At 40.3% G+C, this 16,123-nt stretch overlaps 2 protein-coding genes across 3 annotated transcripts; one reads left to right on the plus strand and one right to left on the minus strand.

Annotated features, from left to right (window-relative positions):
• Window positions 1-6,708: 6,708 nt before the first annotated feature.
• On the plus strand, window positions 6,709-12,085 carry LOC306837302 (ubiquitin-conjugating enzyme E2 G1-like). Its single transcript, XM_079364926.1, has 6 exons — window positions 6,709-7,126; window positions 7,592-7,694; window positions 7,811-7,908; window positions 8,582-8,760; window positions 10,745-10,845; window positions 11,333-12,085. The coding sequence occupies exons 1-5, from the start codon at window positions 7,084-7,086 to the stop codon at window positions 10,829-10,831; spliced, it is 510 nt and encodes a 169-aa protein (XP_079221052.1). The 5' UTR covers window positions 6,709-7,083; the 3' UTR covers window positions 10,832-10,845; window positions 11,333-12,085.
• Window positions 12,086-12,593: 508 nt separating this feature from the next.
• On the minus strand, window positions 12,594-16,074 carry arpc3 (actin related protein 2/3 complex, subunit 3). Of its 2 annotated transcripts, none has more exons than XM_079364917.1 (7): window positions 15,949-16,074; window positions 15,465-15,564; window positions 14,889-14,965; window positions 14,487-14,555; window positions 14,134-14,260; window positions 13,365-13,459; window positions 12,594-13,018 (listed from the first exon to the last, which is right to left on the minus strand). In XM_079364917.1, exons 1-7 carry the CDS (start codon window positions 15,952-15,954, stop codon window positions 12,956-12,958), a joined length of 537 nt encoding a protein of 178 aa, XP_079221043.1. In that variant the 5' UTR covers window positions 15,955-16,074; the 3' UTR covers window positions 12,594-12,955. The 2 variants fall into 2 exon arrangements, with proteins under 2 accessions (XP_079221043.1, XP_079221044.1); XM_079364918.1 differs by lacking the exon at window positions 15,949-16,074 and adding an exon at window positions 15,852-15,909.
• Between the last annotated feature and the right edge of the window lie 49 nt (window positions 16,075-16,123).

Below are 16,123 nucleotides of genomic sequence, written 5' to 3' on the forward strand. Positions count from 1 at the left end.
TATCAGACAACATGACGTGTTAATATATATATTTTTTTTTTAAGATTTATTTTTGGCCTTTTTGCCTTTATTGATAGAGTCAGAGGACAGTGGATAGAGTCGGAAAGGGGGAGAGAGTGGGGAGAGACATGCAGGAAGGTGGCCACAGGTCGGACGCGAACCCGGGCCGCCCGCGCGAGGAGCAAAGCCTCGCAACGTGGTACGCGCGCGCACGCTGCCGCTGCGCTATCGGCGCCCCATGGCGTGTTAATTTAAACTTTTTTTAACCTGCAATATACTCTTTAAGCGTTCCATCTTGTGTTTTACTTTGATACTCATTTCAGGTCTGTTGACTGCATGCCCTTCCCCCAGTGTTTCCCACTCTGCTGATTACTTGATGTGTCTCACCTGTGTCTTGTTAACTCCACCCCCTGTTCAGTATATAGTGTAAGTACAGAAAATTGATGTACTTATTCTCCAGCCCTTATCAGACAACATTAAGTGTTAATTTACACTTTTTTTAAACCTGCAATATGCTCTTTAAATGAACAATTTAGTTATTTCAGTTCAAATTGTACAAATTCATACCAACAAAGATCAGAGTTTCAGGATGTAACGCAATAATAAAAAGTGTTCTTTCACACTAATCTCGAGGAACCACTTCATACTCAGTGATGTTGATGTTTTATTCAGTCGTATGAATCTTCAGCTCAGCAGGTCTAATGTCCTCCTACATCAATGTCCCGAAACCTCCAGCCATCCATACCACACACCAGACTCAACGCTACTCTCTGAAACATTCTTACTGCTGTCCCACACATGCACGCACACACAGACACTCACACACACACGGCAGCCACCCTCACAATTTCTGCAGGAATTGTCTAGTTATTATTATTATTATTATTACTATTACATTGATTGATTGACATGGGTCGACCCGTGCGGCGGGGGAGGGTGACAAAAAATGTAATTAATAAATAAACACTGCAAGATATCCACCCGGGTCAAAATGACCCGGAGGACAGCACGAGGGTCTAACAGGACCCATCTGGGTGCCCTGATGAATAATTATGTATGCCTACCTTATCAAGGTTATCCACTTCTCCTTTGCATCTGTTGTCATCTTGGATGATTGCTGGCTTTTTCTTGATATCGTTGCTGACATCAGGAGACCGGTGTGTTGTACTGAGGAGGAGCACGTTTTCCTCGTTGTGCGGCGTACGACACCAATGTGCAGTTCTTTGAGAATACATTTTGCCCAAACAAACATCTTCCTCTGAAAGGGACCAACTGTTCGTTGACGCATGTCGACATTCGGGCTGAAAAGCATTGGTAGCCGATATGTCCACATCTCCCAAACCCTCCTGAAAGCTGCCAGCTTGTCAGCCCTGCTCTGGGATCTGAAGAGTTTGTCGTCAAAGTGCAGTGCTCTGCTGATCTGGTTAAAACGCTTGACGGACATGGTTGCCCGTAAAATACTTCTTCCTAATTTCTCACTCCACAGGCTGACGGTGGACCCATTTATTGATTTGTAGACTCCGGCCAAAACAGGCAGCCACACATATGCCTGCACTTCCATTGTGTTGACATCTCTCTACTCTGGGATGGACTGTCGCCTATGAAAATTTGTCATTGCCTCAATGTGCTCTAAGCTTTCCTGTGTCAGCAGTTGACAAAAACTGGACACTGGGTCTTTGATTCTGGCAGCAGCAAAGTGTGTCAGTCCTGGGGCTATCCCACTGGCCACTAGGATGAGGTGAAGAGTCTCGTTGTTGGTAGGAGATCAAATCCTTCCATTTTTGGAAGTAAAGCCTGTTTATGCTTCCTCCTCGCTCTTATCTTTAGATGAGACCTCAGGTGAGCTGGAGTCCAAATCTTCAGTTTGAAGTTTTGACTCTGTGTTAGCCTCAGAGAAAGACAAGGAGTCAGACTACATTAGCTGATCAAGCACCTTCTATGTGGTGAAATGTCTTGCCGTCCTTGCCAAATGACTGCTGTCGCACGATAACACTTATAACCATGGTTGAAATGCATCTGCAATAAACATTTTAAAACTCATTTAATCGTTATGTAATGTAAATTTAACCTATTACATAACGATTAAAGGAGTTTCAAAATGACAAAAAGAAATTATTTTATTAATTGTTTATTAATTAATAATATTAATTGTTACTGTTTATATGAAAAGCCCATTTTCTTATTCCCAAGAGACTAATCACCACAGCTCAAATATTAAATGTCCTGTCTCACCCAGGACTTAACAGCAATTACTATCACAATGGCAACCTTTGATTACAGTTGGGAACGCACAGATGTTAGCCAATTAATGCAGCTTGACTTGCATCCAAACATGCACAGAAAGGGCATTTTTAGACTTTATCACAAAAAATAAGTGTAGCGTTAGAGACAGTGTGTTTGAGGGAGAGAGAAAAAGGGGATACTAATGAGGTATTTTTGTAAGTCAACTCAAGAGTTTGCATTGCCATGGGTTTTTATGAAAAAAAAAAGGTTTTTTGCTTCAGATTTTGGATCATTGCAGTAAATAAGTTCTGTGGCAAACACTTTTATTATGCTATTTGTTTCAGAAAGGTAATCTTCACAATGAACACCACTTTCATGATGTTTGAAGCGTCAACGTAATCCCTATAAGTAAAAGGCCAACTATATGCTACACGCATATATCACCAGAGTCCCATGGATTCAGCGTCACCCCCACTCAGGATGTCTCTGGCAAGCTAACTAGCAGTTCTGACTAGCTAGCAAAATTGAAGTTGGTTATTAACCTATCCTTTGCCTTCACCCAAATATGTCTATTCCCAAGTTCTTTATTCTTTTCTTATGTTGTCTTTATTTATTACATTTTTTTAATTGGACTCTTGACATCATTGTTAATGAGGGCCTGCCCTCAATGATTCCTCAAGAATAAATGTTTCCCTGTGTTCTCTGCTCCCTGGATTTACATCTTTCTTCACAAACTCTGGAATCTTGTCTTTCTTGCACTGAAAATGAACTTAGACAAAATCGGCTAACATGATAAGATGGCTTTTAGAAATTAGGCGATTTGGAAGAGATACGAGCAGGAGTGAGGGAAGGGAGTAAAGTTATATTCTTTGTTAGTTTCTTGATGTTACGATTCAGAATGGTTTGGACCCAGGCGCACGACTCAGAGACAAACTGGTTAACAATCAACACATTTATTACAAACAAGCTAGTGACAAACGGTGAAATAAAGTGCAACAGTAAATATGACTCTAAATGTATTCCCAATTCCAACACACGTGAAGATGAGCCCGATTAGGACGAACAAACGACGGGGAGACGGAGTTGCAGGTAGGGCTGGAGTTGGGAGCTGACGAGAGGAAAAACACGAGGGGGTAAAAATCACAGGAGACAAAAACAAACATCCAAAAATTCACTAGAGATTTGAGAGCTGACACAAGGAGTACAAACCCAAGGAGCATGAACAATAATCTGGCTGCGATTAAAGGGGAAGACCAGGTTTATATACAGCGCTGATTGGATTGAGAACACCTGTGGACACACCTGACTCCACTACTGATTACGGGGAAGGGAAACATAGGTGAAGCAGACAGGGAAAACAAACACACACACGTGGAAAAGCATAATAAACCCCAGAACATGACACTTGATCCGTTTACAATCAACTTTTGTTGAAGCAGAAACAGCCTCTCGCATATTTTTCAAAGAGGTGATATGACAGAATCCATGGATGAAAGGCCCATGACAGTTGTTGAAAAAAGGGTGGCTGTATTGATCACTAATTATTTTTGAAAGGCAAAACACGTTTTTTAATTGTTTGTATAATCTAAAAAAAAAAAAAAAGCAAGTTGAGAATATTTTTGTAACTGACTTGCCTAATAATTGTGCACATTTATATCCCTCTGATAGAGGAAAAAAAAATCACTTTGCTTCGTCAAACATTTAAATTTAAGGTCCAATTACATTTTGGAAAGACTGTAAGCATGAATCCTGAGGAATACAATCTAATATCTGTGCATACCTAAGCAGAAGATGGATTACATTGCTGTGTAGCGCAGGGACAAATACAGAGCATCATTTTCCTTGTATGACTGAACAACATGGTAAGGATGGTGATTGAGGATGTGTTTGACGTCAAGAGACTGAACAACGTAGACAGGCATTACACTGGAGGCGAAGTGATGTCTGCTGAAGCCTTTGATGTGCCACATCTGAACAACCAGGTTGTAAGGGATGTTGAGAAAATTAACTCTATCTAAGACAGTAGCAATAAAAGCAACTCCCAATGGGCATTGTGTTCATAAACTAAGTCCCCAAGCATCAGAGGAAGATATCACAACAGACACCACATTTGGGATGCTGTCTGACTTATAACTCTTGCTTTGAAATTGTTGATGGTTTGTTGTGGGAGTCAGAAAATCCATAATCAAAGCTTGAGCAGCAACTGTTCAATTGATCCAAAGTGATGAGTTTATATTCAATGAGGGAATTTAGGACCAGTTTTGTTCACATATTCCGCCACCCCCTCTAAAAGCTCATGCATAATGTCCGGTGCAACATTTTGCTCCACATGATAGGAACAGAGCCTATCCAGGACACTCTCCCTTTTCAAACCGGTGGCAAAAGGATTCTGGATGGCCAGGTCAATCTGATAGTTGTCCAGGTTTTGTAGTAATATTGGATCTTCCTCAGTTTGTCTTTGCAAGGCAACTTTATGTATACGGCACCATCTGCATACACTGTGAGCTGAGAAACTCTTATTGTATCCCAGAATAGCGAGGCACAAGTTGTCACCACAAACTTCAATTCTGTTAACTTCCATATTCTTTAGCTCTTCAACTATGGGTGTCAGAACTGCGTCAATTCCATAGGTCTTCACATAATCTGACTTGTAAACACTTGCCAAAAACACTGCATTCAAACTTGAAAGGAGATCCAGAGGAAGACATTTGAGAGTGAAGTAGATTAATCCACGTTCATGAATCCCTATCTTGGATCTCAGTGGAACTACTTAGGAAGTAGTTCTTTATGGTCGTCGACGTGTATTCTTTGTCGTACAAATGACATGCGAAGCTGTAGAGGGAAAAGATGTGAGAAATAGCATTTGTTGGATGTCTGTGTGTGTCAGAGGATGGGGTAAGGGGGTGTTAGGATTTACACCCAGAACCGTGATCCAAACTGGCAGCAAATAGCACTTCAGAACTGTGATCCAAATGGCGTTTCTGGGTGAAAATCCTAACAACCCTTAGCCCATCCTCTGACTCAAAGACGCGGGAGCGACACATCGGGCAAATGCATGATAGGGTCGCAACATACCTCTTCAGGTTCTCGACATTTGCCAGGTATTTGAACTTTTTGGTCGGGCTGCCGGACGCCGACATCCGCCCCATGAAATGGACGAATCTTGTGCACGTTGTGTGTGCCATCTTTGCATTGTCCTTCTTGGTAGGCCGGGCTGCCCGCCTGGCCTACCATGGCCTGAAGGTACTGAGGATTTTTCCTGCAGAGATTGTAGAGAGTCAAAAATACAATAATGTCACCTACTGTATCATAAATTCTTCTTCTGAGGTAACTTCAGTGTAACATACCCATCTTTGAGTTTTCGTTCAACGGAGTGACAGGGGCACGTCTTTTCTGCCTCGTTTTTAACTCTGTGTGCTTTCTTCAGATGCTGTGGAATGTTGGAAAATGATTTCAGGCACAGGGGGGGACACTGGAGAAAAATTTGCAATTAGGGAAAAACAGTTGGGGTTAGGGTAAGCAACCAGACACAGGATTGGATCCAAAATGGCGTTGGATCATACTTCAGAAGTGCTGCAGAAATTCTTTTGTAACCTTGGCCAGATCTATGCCTTACCACAATTCTGTCTCTGAGCTCCTTGGGCAGTTTCCTCGACCTATTCTCATTTGCTCTGACATGCACTGTGAGATGTAAGGTCTTATATACAGTAGACAGGTGTGTTCCTTTCCTAACCAAGTCCAATCAGTTTAATTACACACAGCTGGAAGATCAGAAGAAATGGACAGCATATGAGTTAAATATGAGTGTCACAGCAAAGGGTCTGAATACTTATGACCATGTGATATTTAATTTTTTATTTTTTAAATTAATTTGTCAAAATGAGTTGGCCAACTTACTAAATGTTACCATTGGGTTACAGTTATTTGCTATAACTCAACTATATTATTCTGGCTTCCTTGTAGGGTGTTTTCACCTTTCTCCCAATCAAATCCTATCTTAAAGAGTTAATTGGTCCTTTACCTGCTTTTGTAGTGTCTCGAGATAACGCCTGTTATGAATTGACGCTATATAAATAAAGATTCATTGATGATTGATTGATTGAAATATAAGCTACATTTTAAATAGATACCTAAAAAATAAATTGCAGAAAGGAAGGAAAACATTTGGGATTTTTCAAAGATTATTACTTTCCAGGTATCAGAGATCATTTTGACCAAAATGAGTAGTAAATATCGTGATGTGTCACAGTCAGCAGTATCCAAACTGGCTTTGTGCTGGGCTTTAACAAAACCCAAAGCTGTGTCTCACTTTGAGACTGTATGTGCATACACCCAGATTAAATGGGACAATAACACGGTGTTCTAAAACTGAGAAAGTGTGGTATTGATTTCAAACAGCAGGAGGCAGTATAGAGTCTCCAGCAGAATGCTCAAAGCCACACGAAGAAGACATTTTAGACGATTGTATTATACCCTGAGTATAGCCTCGCAGGAAACACTATCACTGGATATCTTACGCTGTAACATGTCTTTGCTTAGATTAACTCCCTCACAGTAACATAAATGGCCCTGTGTCTTACCTTTATATTAATTTAATTGCCTGGCTGTATTGATAAACTTTTCTCCACGGAGCGTTCCATTTGCCTGACAGCCAGAATTGAGGGCATAATCACCACGCCTATTTTTGACTCATGTTTTTGGTGCTGTCCGGTGTTGTCAGACGGACTGACGGAGGAGAAAACGTGGACAGATCATTTTACATTTCTTCCCCAATGTTTGATTTAACCTCCGTGACAGTTTGACAGACAATCGGCGCTCATCATAAAAAAAAAACAATCGTTTGAAAGATAAAGACATACAATGACGGAACAGTCCTCGCTATTACTACGTAAACAATTAGCAGGTGAGTTGGCTAACTGTTGCTACATGATCTTCTCTTATCGAATAATTAGTGTAGGCTACCCATAAACTAAGAGCAGCTCCAGATTGTTTGGCGTATTTGTTGTTTGGTTTATTTACGTGTTACGTACGTATACGGCTCGTGACGATACATTTGAAGTACACGTGCATACTTAGAAGAACACAGCTGTGAGGAAATGACTAAGTCTGGCTGCTGTTGCTCAATAACTACTCTAGACATTTCCAGATCACCACACACTTACAAGAGGATGTGATTGGTGATTTTGTAACTGGTTTAGGATTCAAACAGTCTGAAAGAGATTAGGGTCATCTCATGTCACTGTAAATAAAGTACATTTAAGTACAACAACTGTTTTCATGAACTTACTCCCCATTTCTACTTATCTTACTCTACATTTGACACATTTTGAACAGCTTTGTACGGGTGTTTTTCCAACTTAATTTCCAGAGCTTAACAAGAACCCAGTGGAGGGCTTCTCTGCCGGCCTTGTAGACGACGATGACATCTATCAGTGGGAGGTGGTCGTCATTGGACCCCAAGACACATTATTGTGAGTGTAACTATCCCTCCACTTAAAGCCAATCACCCTGTAGCTCACAATTTACGATGTATCTGTTACCCGTAAACCCTAAAGGTCATCTTAACCATGTTCTTTGTCATTTGTAGTGAAGGAGGTTTCTTCAAAGCTACTCTAACCTTCCCACGTGACTATCCTCTGAGGCCACCAAAGATGAAGTTTGTCACAGAATTATGGCATCCAAATGGTAAGCACCGTCTTCCCATGAAGTTTTAAATAATTGGTAAATTTGAATAATAGTGGTTTTGCATACACTGGAAATTCAACCTAACTTCATAGTTTAAATCTTAGCTTATTGCTTCATTTCGAACCCACCAAAAGCTATGTATTAAGCTATTAAAATTTTAGTAATATGTAGTGGAATTAAAACCAAGTAATAACACTTATTAACTAATACTCAGTCTTGATGTCTGTCTGCCCGTCCTCTTGTTTAAAATGTCTACGTTTGCAATTTTTATCTTAATTTTTTTTTTTTTTTTTCACCACTAAATTTAAACATGAAAGCTAACCCCCTCCTGACTGAATCACAGTTGTGTGAGGACACAGCCATTATACTCAGGTCTCCTTCCAGTCAGTGAAATATAGACATTCTGAGTTAGAAAGCATTAATTGGCTTGACTTTTTTTTCTTATTCATTACTGTAAATTCAGTTATTTTAGGCTGTGTTTGGTGCAAATGCTCATATCAGAATAATCATCACATTGCACTTAATTTTTGCAACCCTAGCTGGCTAACAACTATTAGTATTACTTAAATTCTTATTTTAAAAAAAAGAGTTACTGTATAGTACCCGGTCATCTGGTTTTGGGAAAAACATGACGTGTTCTGTGTTCTTTCTTTTTTTTGTGGCCTTTTGTCAGTGGCAAAAAATGGCGATGTCTGCATCTCCATCCTGCATGAACCTGGAGAGGACAAGTATGGCTATGAGAAGCCTGAGGAGCGCTGGCTGCCAATCCACACAGTGGAGACCATCATGATCAGTGTCATCTCCATGTTGGCAGACCCTAATGGAGACTCTCCTGCAAATGTGGATGCTGCTGTAAGTGTACACGGTATCATTTGGGAACATAAGGGTTTACCAGGGACTTACTGTGTATGTTCTGAACTCAATATTAATCAGAATATTTATACGAAAACAACATATAATTGAATCACAACTAGAGCTGAAACGATTCCTCGAATAATTCGATTACAAAAATTCAAGGAATTTTCGCTGCCTCGAGGCCTCGTTTAGTTGTTTTTTTTTGTTTTGGTTTTTTTGCGTCATCAAAACTATGCTGTGAGTATAAAACACGTTTAATGTAGCTGCAGCTACCTGTTCCTCTCTCTGCTGCACTCTGACTCTTACACACAGACACTTCAGCGCTAACACACTTTTACCTTTTAGTCAGCACACAGTTGATCCGTGATCCATACGACCCAGTCGGGAACACGTGATCCGGTCAAACGGTCGGCTTTTCTCCGTTCACTCTCTCCGTGTTTGCAGCTAACATAACGATAGCAACGTCCTCTCACAGTCTCTGTCATAGACAGAGTCTCTGTAGTCTCAGTCTGTGAGCGTGCTGAATGCATGCGCTGCAGGAGCTGACAGAGATACGCACACTTAAAATAATAAACAGGCTGATTATATTAAATGTCTAATGTTGTCAAAGCTAAATCAAGACAGAACTTGTTTGTGGAATAATAATTTAGCAAATATATAGTTAAAGTTTCTCAATTTCCTGATCTGACAAAATGATTGATTCTGTGATTGATTCAACATAACATGCTTTCTCAATTAAATGTAGTAACAGTAACAGATGTGTAGGCTACACAAAACACTGTTTGTTATTTTAGCCATTACAACATGTTTGGCCTGTATTTTTAATTTATCTGCCACCTTGACCAGTGAATCAGAAAGTTTATTTGGGACCCTGTTAGAAATATGGTGAGCATCAGCAGCTGTAGAGTAGAGGTGGTTGGTTGTAACTATGGTTGTAACAAGCAGGCGTTGCCATGGTAGCTTCAAAGAAGCAGTTTTGTAGGGACAACCTGAGACAAGTTAAACCTTAATAAAGCAAAAGTATGATTTATTCGATTACTCGATTAATCGATCAGGATATTCGATAGAATACTCGATTACTAAAATATTCGATAGCTGCAGCTCTAATCACAACTTATGTGTTATTCTGAGTATATATCTTGGCATTTAGAATTTAGATGTGTCCTGAAATTAATGTTGAATCTATCATAGTGTGGAATGAGTGCAGTGGGTTCCTGTGGAGGAAACATTTAAAGGTCACATATTCTGCTCCTGTTCAGCAAGTTAAATTAACTTTCAGAGCTCCCAAAAACATGTCTGTGAAGTTTCTTGTCATAAATCTACTCTGATCTTGTATGTTAGCGTGCCTTAAAAGCCCTCTGTTAGCCCTGATCAGAAAAGGCTGTTTCTGTGTCTGTAGCTTTAAATTTAAATAAGCTGTGTATGACCATGCCCCTCTCGGGAAGGGCTTGGGTGGCTCAGGCTTTTTCCTGCATCAGGCCCAGTTGTTTTAAGTGAGAAGGCAGACTCAGAGGGCAGAACAAACACCTAGCTGTGGGAGTGTAACCCATCTGGGGGAGGGGCTACTTCCTTTTGTGATGTCACAAAGGGAAAATCTCCAAACAACCTGTTTGAGCACATTTTCTGAAAAGTGGAGCAGGTCAAAGACAGAGAATGGACTTCTCACATAATTGGGCGGGTTTTGTAGAGACTAGAGAAACAAATCAGTGTTAGAGAAGCATGGTGAAGTGTATTTTGCATCATATGTGACCTTTAAAGTCAATTCATGAATTATTTTACAGATAATTCTTTCTTTACAGATGCCCACTTGTGACACCCCCCCCCCAAAAAAAACAAAAAAAAACAGAAGCTCCAATATTAAAAATCTACTTAATTTTGTGATAAATGTGTGGCTGCAGCAGATTGAAAGAAAACTTGAGAGGAGGAAAGGGTTGCACTATTCACATTGTTTATGTTTGTGTGTTTGTTTAACATCATGCAGAAAGAGTGGCGGGAAGATCCAACCGGAGTTTTTAAGAAAAAGGTTGCACGCTGTGTGCGGAGGAGTCAAGAGATGGCGTTTGATTAAGGAATCACAACACAGTAGGTTCAATCACCCTTACAGGATTCAGTATGTTATTTTTGTTTTGTTTTTTACACAGGGCAAGGCCACCTGTGGCAGGAGGGTCCCTCCAAATTTAAAGCAACAATGAGCAACTGTATAATAATGTCATAGTTTACACCTAAGTACTCACAATTACCTCTTAAAGCAACAGAAACTTACATTATATTTATTAAGATGTACCTCTTCTTAAGGTGATACGGATACTGAGCTACTGTTAGCTAGGATGCTAGCACTAACACAACTGATTGTATGTGTATCATGTTGGTTTACATTGAGACCACACACTGGGCCTTTAAGGGAGGACATTTATTTTGCATTTGTAAAGAAATGTCAAATTGACTTCTGGTAACGTTGTTGATCTCCTTTTGTAATACAGTGTAAGTACAGTGCTGTAGATTTACTGAAGGTTAACTAATGGTGGGAGAAAAAAAAACAAGACTGAAATGCTCCCTTTTTTTGTCTTAGATTGAAAATCTGCGCAGGGATATGACAACTGGCAACACGAGAGTGGTCTTGACGAACATGGGGCTCGACTTTATGGACATCAGCTGCCACCCAAATGGAAAAGACTAAACCTCTATTTCCCTTATTTGTATCTTGCAGTGTGATAATGGTTTTTGACAAGCCATTTCTATAATTGGATGGTATGGCAGTATTCATTCTGCCAAAGTTTCTGTTTTAATTTACAACACCCATCAGGTAATTTCCGGCCCAGGACGACGAATAATACACCTAATTATCTGCACACTCATCAGATTTAAGGAGCAAACTATTCCCTCTGATAAAAGATAAAAAACATATTCTTAGTTTGTTTTGTTTATTTATTAAGAGTGTGACTATTTAAAGATGCATGTCGTCTGCTTTGGAGGATTTCTTTTGTTTATTTTTTATTTTATTTTTTTCAACCTGCCACACTGAGCCAACCTTACAGTTATTAAATCAAGTATGCAATTTAGTTTGGAGTGTTTGCCACCACAAACAAACGCTCTGCTTTTGCTCTCCCTACACGCTGTTAGCATCCAGCAGAGAAAAGTGTTCCTTGTTTCCCTGAGAGGGGAAACTTCTCACACCAGCACTGCCTTAACTTAAATGACCAGCAAAGGAAACCAACCTTCAGAAAGATTGCAACAGACTGCTTATTTTACAACCTGAAAAAAAAAAAACAACTTTGGTTGTGTGCAAATCAAGTAATATTCCAATAAATGTGTTTTTACTGAACATGCCTCCTTTTATTTACCTCGTCACATGTCCTTGTTTGGTCTGTTGAACACATCTGTGCAGGGATACAGCTGTTCTCTAGATACTTTGGAGAGGTGGCGTATTGACTGTATAATCTATGCTAGCACTTCAAATAGATTTTTTTTTGCACTTTCCACTCTCTGTTGGAGAGGTAGAGGAGTTTGAGTCCGGAGTATATGAGAGGCACCATTCCAATCCAAACAAAGATTCACTGTTTAGCCTCTAACAGCTTCCTCCTACAACATATGGGCAATATGTATATTTAATGATAACTGTTAATGCTATTATCAAAATGAATTATACAGGAGAACAGAACAAATCCTGTACACTTCTCGTGCTAAACACCAATTTATTAAAAATGTGGCCAAACCTGTCAAACGTTCTATTTTTCTGAGAAATTGGTGATTCTGAGCGTGAGTAGTGTGCAGGAGTTTTTCTTTGAAGTGACTTTGTTTTCCCACTTCAGGAAATAGGATGTGCAAACATCTTCAAAATGATGCAGGAGAGCCCTTTATTTCCAAAGTCACGTTACATTAAATAAACCCGCCTAGTGGCCATTCTAACCTCGATGTTCAAATGCTTGATCTTTTAATCACAACTCTCAGAACACATGAAGTGTAATGACAAAAAAAATAAACTGTTTTTTCCAATCCCTTTGAGTGCTTTATTGAATTAAGCGCCAGCTCAATATTGTCAACAGTCAGACAGGAGAATACATATATTTAAATTGAAAGAGTATAAAATCATCTTGGCAACACAAAAGCGAAACCCCTCCCACCCCGACGAAGAGAAACCCCTCCATCCCTCCATGTTGCAGGTGTAGAATAGAAACTTTGGGTCCTGAGTTGATCACTGTCCTGGAGCTGACAGGCTTTTGTTCATGAACTGTTTCTTGACGAAGCACATCCACCACTGAAACAAACATCAGATGTTTAGAGAGCTGCCACAAGCTTCCAAACTCAGACTTGTTTGGTTAGAAACAAACAAAAAAAAATCCCATCACCACAAGACAACGGAGTAAACAAAGTGAATGCAGAAAAAAAGATCTAAACAGACTTGTGTGGAAACAGCTACACCTCGTTTTTTTCTCGGACGTTCTGATCTATGTTAAAAAGCTTTGAGTGCACACAAATGAGTAATTCAAGGTTAACCATAAGTATTTCAAAAAACGGGAATAGGACTGACCCGATTAAAAAGTTCATCACACCTGATCGAGACGACTTGATGTAAAAGTTTATTGGGAGGCGTTGGGGCTCACCTTGCTGGGTTTGTCTGTCTGGGGGTCGAACACGCGCTCACATAGTCTCAAACCGGTCTCCTGGCGGATCTGCTGCAGGTACGCCCTCATGGTGTCTGGAAAAGGTCAAAGCAGCAGTATTTTGAACGTGCTGCCATCATGAAATGCTGTTTGACTTGACATCTGATCTTTACACAGACTATTATACAATCTGTGTGGGGGAAAAAATGGACGGCAGAACTTGCTTTGACAGTTTTCATTTCACTTCTATATCTCCTGACTAACTTCATCAAAAACAGTCCACAAAGTACATTTTTTAAGGAACACTTGACCCCACGCATGCCCTGATCAGCATTTCATACTTCAGGGCGACTGAGCCCAACAAGTCATCATCGCTATTTTTAGCTTGATATCACTTCAGCCAAGAAAAAGGATGAAATATAAGAAGGGAACAAGGAAACTGGCCATAGTTCAGAACACAGACTAAAGAAAGGCTCACTACTAAAAATCGGAAAAACTTTTGGATAATATCCAGAGCGAGACTTTTGTGTTGTCGTCTCTTTTATTCGTGCTAAACCTCATTAGACTGAGGCTGCACTATAGCTGTTATTTCAGGTGGCTCAGCACGCGTCACATCGATTACATTCTCATTATATAAAATCGATGAGTGTACACCGACGTCCTCATCTGATCACTTTTTTCCAGAACCCATGGAAACAGTGAAGTTGGATTCCTGAATGGGATTAAAGAAATGTTGCACTTGTCAACAGAGTGAGTGCAGGTTTCTTACCATCCTCCTGTTTGTTCGCTGGTTTAATGTACATGGCGTTAAGAGGAAAGCCTGGTTCTCCAGGAATGGGAAAGTTAGAAATGCCAAGAGTGTACATCTCTTTTTCTCCCTGGTTCCGGGAGCTGCACTGTAAGGGGAGAAGACATACCAATTAGAAGCTTCTAGCAGCTGATTTGTTCTTTCTTAGGAACACTATTAACAATCCATCTGTAATGTGATGAATCCCTCTGAATCACTGGTAAGTCTTTTGATGGTCCTTACTCGATTATTGGCGCTACCTTGGCGTAAGGCCTACAAGTTGTTTCTGTAAATACCATTTGAATGATCATGCCAGTGTGTTCTCTGCAGCATACCTTCTGTAGCTTCTTTAGGCATTCAGAGATGTACAGCGTGACATAAATCAGCGTCCTGTCTGCCTCATTCTAGAAGGAACAAAAGCACACAGAGCCGTGTTGTCAGATTGAAACAAATGTTTTTTGGTTTTTTTTCTCACAAATACAAGACAGTCTTTAGAGGAAGTTCAATTCCAGCCTGTTTCATGGTTAAATTTCTGAGCGAGGGGAAGAGGAGAAAAACAAGCTGGGACATGTGGAAGGACAAAACTGAGCTGCTTCAAGGCACAGAGGGAGGGAGAGAAAGCACCGATAGGAACGAGCACACTGCAGAGATTGTACATCCCCCCCCCCCCTCTTTCTTTTTCTGTGCTTGAATTAAGGGTTTATGTAACCATAAAAAAACGACGGTTGATTTCTCACCTTGATTTCATAGTTCTTAAAGAAAACATTGGCCTTGAAGTAGTAGATAGCCTCATCAATGATGTCCGAGTCAATGCCTGAAATTAAGAATAGCAACTATAAACATAGCCCCCGACTTGTCTGACAAAAATTGTAAGTAGCATGGATGTTGCAGAGAGTCACTTCCTGTTTTCATGTTTAGAGGCAAGATCCTTTTATTCATTCGATAAACAAAGACGAACATTTACTGAAGTCTGATACCACAATGCAACACTGCATCCGATCTTCTGTTTGATAAACTATGACATGCACAGTGTGATGTTCTTTTAAATCTAAATGATAAGACACCGGGGGAAGTTGTAAACAGCGTTTCAACAAACAGACATGAATGAAGAAGTTAAAGCTTAGTGTGCACGATCAACACCATATATGGAAGTAAGACGTGCATCAAGAAATGACCAACGTGTCATAACAAGGTATGGACTCTGCACAAAGTGTCCAAAGAAAGGGATTAAAACACTTTTAAACCAATTCAACTGAACAGTTTGTGGTTTTGTTTGTGGTGAAACAGGCGTTTGCTTCTCCACACAGGCTTACCGTCTCCTCTGGCTGGCCCCTTGAACTGAGTTTTTAGGGGAAGCAATGCCATATTCCCCACTAGCCTGGTTTCAGGGACCATTAGGCTTGAGTGATAGGCCTTGGAAAGAGAGAAAACAAGTTGCTGTCATGTACATTTACTCAAGCTGAACTAGCCGTGCACAGTTCCGTCTGTTAGCATCAATGGCAGACCTGCTACCGTCCCCTCTGCTGCAACGCTTTTAGTATCTAAACACCCTAAATGTAAACACTGTACATTTTAAATGAACACCAACAATAGTGACAGAAACCTAAATTGTTGTTCAGCTGTATTGCTGAATTGTGAAAAAAAAATGCTACTAAAGCTAGCCAACGATGCTAGCGACTCATCATTAAAGCTCGCGTTACCTCGAAGGCCCTTGTGTCACTCAGAGGTTTTATGCAGGCTTTAACCTCTTAGATGTCTTAGCTTATGTTATTCAGTGTTTAAGTAGGACATACTCACCGGCATGTTGAGTGATAAATATCAGTCCTACTGCTCAGCCGGAGAAAAATATGAACACCGTGGGACTCAGCTTCCGCCTGTCCCACCCTTCAGTTTTACAGGAAGTGGCTACATGTTGTGTAACGTTGCTGCCACAGGAGGGCGCCAATACACAATTTTTCTTCACACAAGCTGA

The sequence above is a fragment of the Symphodus melops genome (genome assembly GCF_947650265.1).
Source record: "Symphodus melops genome assembly, chromosome: 16".
Classification (NCBI taxonomy): Eukaryota; Metazoa; Chordata; class Actinopteri; order Labriformes; family Labridae; genus Symphodus; species Symphodus melops.

What these genes read in the sequence shown, in the direction of transcription:
- LOC306837302 (XM_079364926.1), top strand. Translation starts at nt 7,084, where the DNA reads ATGACGGAACAGTCCTCGCTATTACTACGTAAACAATTAGCAG. An exon ending in ACTACGTAAACAATTAGCAG is followed by an intron (nt 7,127 to 7,591) that starts GTGAGTTGGCTA and finishes CTTAATTTCCAG; the next exon opens with AGCTTAACAAGAACCCAGTG. An exon ending in CTGCAAATGTGGATGCTGCT is followed by an intron (nt 8,761 to 10,744) that starts GTAAGTGTACAC and finishes AACATCATGCAG; the next exon opens with AAAGAGTGGCGGGAAGATCC.
- arpc3 (XM_079364917.1), bottom strand. An exon ending in GGGGCCAGCCAGAGGAGACG is followed by an intron (nt 14,966 to 15,464) that starts GTAAGCCTGTGT and finishes TCTTAATTTCAG; the next exon opens with GCATTGACTCGGACATCATT. An exon ending in TTAAGAACTATGAAATCAAG is followed by an intron (nt 14,556 to 14,888) that starts GTGAGAAATCAA and finishes TGTTCCTTCTAG; the next exon opens with AATGAGGCAGACAGGACGCT.